Source organism: Varroa jacobsoni, unplaced genomic scaffold (genome assembly GCF_002532875.2).
Source record: "Varroa jacobsoni isolate VJ856 unplaced genomic scaffold, vjacob_1.0 scaffold_1320, whole genome shotgun sequence".
NCBI classification, from domain to species: domain Eukaryota; kingdom Metazoa; phylum Arthropoda; class Arachnida; order Mesostigmata; family Varroidae; genus Varroa; species Varroa jacobsoni.
In genome coordinates, this window is record NW_019214222.1 from 305315 (window position 1) to 311314 (window position 6000).

General features: G+C 42.2%; 1 protein-coding gene across 4 annotated transcripts in view; it reads left to right on the plus strand.

Moving 5' to 3' along the window:
* The window catches only part of Atx-1 (Ataxin 1), a 20332-nt gene extending 14349 nt beyond the window's left edge, over window positions 1-5983 (plus strand). For all 4 annotated transcript variants that reach the window (XM_022847965.2, XM_022847960.2, XM_022847963.2 and 1 more), the window contains exons 4-10: window positions 219-585; window positions 1132-1264; window positions 1521-1666; window positions 3074-3158; window positions 4740-4922; window positions 5038-5184; window positions 5492-5983. In XM_022847965.2, coding sequence (XP_022703700.1) covers window positions 219-585; window positions 1132-1264; window positions 1521-1666; window positions 3074-3158; window positions 4740-4922; window positions 5038-5184; window positions 5492-5704 — 1274 coding nt within the window. In that variant the 3' untranslated portion in view covers window positions 5705-5983. The remainder of the gene's footprint in view (window positions 1-218; window positions 586-1131; window positions 1265-1520; window positions 1667-3073; window positions 3159-4739; window positions 4923-5037; window positions 5185-5491) is intronic.
* The last annotated feature ends 17 nt before the right edge of the window (window positions 5984-6000 follow it).

The following is a 6000-nucleotide window of genomic DNA, read 5'->3' on the forward strand; positions in this document are numbered from 1 at the left end:
AAGCATAGAAAAGAAAAATTAAGTACTTGACTATACCAATCCCGCCCATGCATTACCACTATCCTTAACCCCCTGCATTCGTTGTAGGCCTGCAAAGATTCTAAGTACGTACATAGGCCATCCGGTCTTAATCATTAGGTTAGGTTATGGACAGAGGCTGTTACATCTAATAATGTGTCGTCGCTTGTTCGTTTTGCTCTTCGATAACTTACGTTAAGCTGCTATGAACGCATCACAAGCAGCACTTTTCGGCAGTTGTCAATTAGCAGCACAGGGTGGTCTTTTAGGCGGCCTCGGTGGTATCGGCGGTCTGGGAAGCCCTGCAACCTTCTTTCCTGCTGGTCTCGACCTCGCTGCTCACCTTCAGCTTCAGCGGCAGTATAATTCTTCACTATCATCGCTTCAGCAGCACTTGCAGCAGCAGCAGAGTAGCGGTCCATCGTCGCAGCCGGCGTCACTGCCGCCTTCCGGGGGTGGAAGCCAACAGCCACAACAGATGGCAGCCGCCGCCGCGGCAGCGGCCGCAGCAGCTAGTCCCTTCAACCCGACACAATCCCCTTTACTCAGTCCATTCTTCGCTTCCAGGTGATTGATTCCGAACGATAACAGTAATAATAGCAGAATTCTGTCCTCGCATCGGCGTACTGGTCGCATGTTTGCCGATTGATTGGAGTGATGTAGGAAATCCGAATCTAAACGTAGACCCAGTCAGATCCTTCAGTAGTAAACTTCTGGTCGCTTCTGACACAGTGGTTATTTTACGGGCTCAATTGTCTGGCGTACGTCTGTTAGCGGTTCTAAGTGGAAAACTTGAAGCATGAAATTCATGTTTGCTATGATCTGTCATAGTACCAAGGTTTACACTGCGTCGTCACGCACAACATTTACAGACAGACACACAAACAGCGCAGGCCTCATATTGTTGTTTGCATATTTAGGTCGTAGCGCCCGATGTCCTAAACAGGGTCGACTACTTACTTTTATGATTGGAAATCTAGTTTGAGCCAGCTTGAGACCAATGCTGTTGATTTGCACTAGACGGCAATATACACAGTTATATGTACGTCACCATTTAATGGCCGTATCTTATGTTCCCTACGGTATATACGAGGTATGAATTGACTATTGCAGATTTTTTGCCCAACCATCCTCTCCTTCGCCCCCATCAGCCTCTCCCCTAAAAATTAAAAAGGAAGATGGTGCTGGAGGAGGAGGAGCATTTCAACCCATCGTCTTACAACATGACGACACCCCATCACCGAAGGTACCTATGTCGGCTTACGATCTGTTCAAAGGTTACATTAACTTGTTTTTTTCTTATTTATGCCTATTCTTAAAGGTTATTAGACGAATGCCGTTCACAGATAATTTTGATTGATTCTATCGCATAGAATTGTGGTAAAATATGGGAAGTGACTACGGAAAAAAAGAACAGCATTATGATTTTTCACTCGTACCTAGTAGTTCCTTGACCTTTTTTTCATACGATTGTTTTATTTTTTTATCTACATCGGCTGCAGTTTGCTCGCATAGATTATTTATCGGCGGCTAGCACAAGCTCAGGCTTACCTGCTACGCCATCGACCTTATCAAGCCCGGGCTCGGATTCATTTGCTTCGTACCGCGGGCATCATAAATTAAGTCAAGCTTCCTCCGGTCCAGACAGGTAAGTCTTTGGTCTGAAAATGCTATTATGTCATCTAATAAGCCCACTGGTCATTGGTCTCGGGTCTTGCATTTCGAATGAGAAGAGAAAAAGGACAGAAGTGAATTCCTAGCAATTATTACCCATACTCTAATATTACATAGATATGAGTGACTGTTTGAAGGATCAGCAAATAGCTAGGACATATATGTGTAAGCCTGAAGCCTAAATCTATAAGCAGAAATGACGCGAGATTATTTTGGACATTGCTCAGGCATCTAATTAGACCTTTATAACTCCAAGCGATTGAACCTGCGCTGGAGACGACTGAATTTTAGATCAGATGTAGCCATAACTTTTACAGGGTTGAACCGACACTAAGTTGAATGGAAGCCTCAAAATCTATCAAAGCCAAATAAGCTAAATGTACATAAGTCAGTACAACCTAAAGTTTGAAAGGACAGTCATTTTTTTCCTTTCGTAAAAACCCTTTTCTAAAGTAGATTTTTGCGCGAATAATAACGCTACACGTTTATCTAAATACACTAGATAAACGTTGCTTATTAACACTGGCACAGTTGAAATGCTAAACAATATCTATGGCCTAATAAAATTCTTGGTTCGTTATGTGCAGATACTCTTGCAAGTCTCAGTTTAGGTACTGAGATTAAAGTTAAAATAAATTTTCAATAGCTTCCGCGTTTGTTCTTTTCTCGGATCGATTGGTTGATCTTTCATTGTAGGTATCGCTCAATATCGTTGTCAGCTCTAAAACATTGTGACTTAGCGCGGTAGTCGGCCATATAACTAATGCTGGTGATACATTGATAGTATATATATGACAATATCATCGTGCTTACATTATGCGCCTCCGTATTCAATCAGCATTTGAAAACGGGCTGCGACATCGAATTCTAACTTAACACTTCACACGTAAAGTTATAGCGATTTCATCAAGGAACTTCTGGGCATCGACAGGTGGCTGCGCGTCGCCTTGGGTGTCGCAGTGTACGCGCACTAACGTACGCTGGTTGGTCCGTGCATGATGACTATGATCAACTGAATGTGTTATGGAGCTATGTAACGGGTGACGATAGTGAGCTGAGCTTTTAGATGTATTCTCGCGTGCTCTCGTTTCCTTTTTCGCAATTATATTTCGTAGTGTCGTCGGAAAGCAAAGTCGGCAATATGTTCCCAGTTTAGCTGGAGTTATCGTCCCATGTAAGCAAGTCAACGGCTGAGTAATTTCATCAGAAGCCTGGCTTAAGTTCGGTATTAGTTGAACTCTCACTATCGTGTAAAGGGAACAAATACGACTAGAAATTTGACCGAAAGGTCACAATATGGGAAGGTGTGAGTTTTTTGATTGATGTATGTTTAGCACCCCTAACATATATAATTGTAAAAGAGAACTTCCTGTCATTTCAGCGTGTCGGGCAGTAACTTACTGTTGAAAGGCGAATCTCCAACGCAACTTCCTCCGCCTGGGCTTGCCCATTTCAAGCGAGGGTCGGTACGTATTTCAGGTCGTTCCTTTAATCATGTATTGCAGACGTGGCCAATGATGCCGTCTAACAGGTGAACTAATGCTAAATGGTATTTTCTACGTCATGGATATCTGTGTACCTGATTAACAAAATCAAACACTTTTTTACCTAGCAAATCCTCTGACAGGGTACGAGTGGTCACAGCTGTTGTCCGTTGTTCCCGCTGCTATCTGTATGTGGGAATCCTACGGGTAAAGCGGATAATTTCGATTTACATGTACGGAAGTGGAGAATTTAATTCTACAATAACACATGTGAATTAGGATATCTATATACGAGAAACAATACACCGTAAAACAGTCACTACTTTTAGCGATAGGGTAATTAGTTCCCATTCGTTCTTCTCACTATCCTTCTTCAATATGAAACGGTTTCTATCAGTCGCAGAAAGCCATTGCTGGCCGTGGTTGGAACGAAACGCTTTTAGGCCGAGTCTAAGCGCCCTTAGATTTTCTGCTACTATTAACGTTAACGATAACGACAACGACGCTCTAACTCGTTTTGTTATTGTTATTGTTGTTGTTGCGTAGGCAGCAGTGAATCTCGTTTAGTCGGCACGATTTCGTACCTGGCTGCTATCAAGTCAACTTCGTTCTAATTGAGTGCTAATAACGAATGTCGGCAAATATAGCTCCTCCTTTTTCTCCCTGCTAACTCTCATAACACCGTACAAGAAATGATAGGCGTCGCTAAGCGCAACATACCAAATAAGCCAAAACGTACGTATTTCAAGGAGGCGATAAGGCCATTATTACTGTGGCTGGTGTGGCACCATAGATTCAACCAAGTTCTAAGGAACTTGCTGCGTGACCCCTGACTCTATAGATTTCGTCCCGGCACCGTCAGAGGGACGCAACAGCAGCAGCAGCAGCTATACTCTAAACGTGAACCTTGTGTAAGGAAAACACGTGCAGCAAGAGAATGGTAGCGTCGGCATAGCTGCTATAGGTGTGTTAGAATATATCGGCGTGAGCATATATTACATAGAGCCATCGGCGCCTTTCATATGGCTCGATGTGGTGTTCTTTTCTAAAAGGTCGCTACTCAGTGTCCTATAACTGGTTAGTTTAAGGATGTAGTTTTTTCTTAACATACAATAGCATCATCAACTTACTAATCTTAAAAATGAAAACAGCAGTTTTTAAGTCGTCTTTGCTTTGATTGTAAATATACCACTGAATTTAGTGAAATGAGTAGCAATTAAAAAGGGTTACCCTTACATTAAAGCAGGTTACCCTTAACTGGTGGTTAATGTAGAAGTTGAGGAAGTACATTTTGACATTAAAAGTTTTACGTATATATACTGAGATAAAGCAGTTTTTGGTGATACCCGTTAATTCAGTAATCACTACATTGGAATAGTTAAAAAGAATATTGTACAAAACAAAATTTAGTACGTTTTGATATCGTAAACGACTTTACTTTCGGTCGTGCTTTGTCGCTTCGTGTATTTAAAGTGTTTGAAACTGCTGAGCCCGTAAAGCTGTGGGATTGAGAGCCACAAAGGTCAACTCATGTTCATTCTAAGAGCCCTAGCATATTTACAGATTATTCGTCTCGCAGACGGCAAGTTGCGTACGGTGGAACAAGTAAGCACCGAAGACCTTGTGCAAAGCGCAGAAGCAACACCCGGAGTTCAACTTGATTCATCTCGAGTACTTCGTTTGGAGCCCGCGCATCAATCACATGCTATTCTGATCACATTTGCCGTTGCGTCTAGTAAACAGGAGGTATAATCTGTTTTGCCTTTGAAGGCCGATTCAAAGTGTGTTTCATGTAGAACTTCAATGTTCATGACTGCTTAAATACGACAGTTTATGCTGAGTTTCGTTTTGTTGCCGTCAGGTGTCGGTGGAATCGCCTGTAGATCGTCCATTTTTCGTGTTCAATCGCGGCTGGAGTTCGTGCGATCCACCAAAGACTCTTCACAAGCTCGGCCTACAGTGCCATAAACTGCAACCGGGTGACATCTGCGTCACTCTCAGTAAAAACGTATGTTCCCTTTTTTTATTGTTTCGTTACTAGTAACATAAGTATAACAATGGAGTAAATGCTTTGCTGTTCGATTAGCTGTATCGCTCTATTTTTGGGATCTGCAAATATAAATGGTCTATCTGGAAAGCGTCTTTATTGACGTACATTATACGACATATCTGATTAGATAAGGGAGGTTCCGTTACACAAACGATGATTCAATAGCCACCATTTTGAAGACAGAAATTTTCTTGACTTGTAGGTGCTCTCTGTACGTGCCTCTTTTTCGGAGACTTGCAATAATTTTGTGTCCGACCTATTCTAGGTATCGGCAAGCGTTGTTAGTAGTGGGGCACACGCAAGCGGCGTTGGTGCTGGAAGTCTCTCGGAAGAGGATAGCCTAAACGACCTTAGAAGATATCCTTCAGCAGTTAAGGGCAATCGCCGATGGTCAGCTCCAGATCCTCCCACAGCTCTCGGGGGCAACAATTCGACTACCCCTGGAGCAGTTTCTGCTGTCCCTGATAATAGCAACTAATAAGTTGCTGCTATTAAATATAAATTAATGATATGTATTATTAACTGAGTCGGCAATCAGTGCTTATGGGTGAAAAAGTTTGTATGTTTCTACAGCGCAAAGAGCTCTGTATTCTTTGAAAATTTCTTTGAACGATTAGTGTAGTCACCGGATAAAAAGGAGCAACCATTAGGACTAAGATCTTAATAAGTCGAGGAGGGCTTCCAGTCAAAAATAGCACGTCATGATTCAGAATAAACCAATAACTTAAAAGGAAAGGAACGATAAGTAAATTAGCTACTACATATATATATATA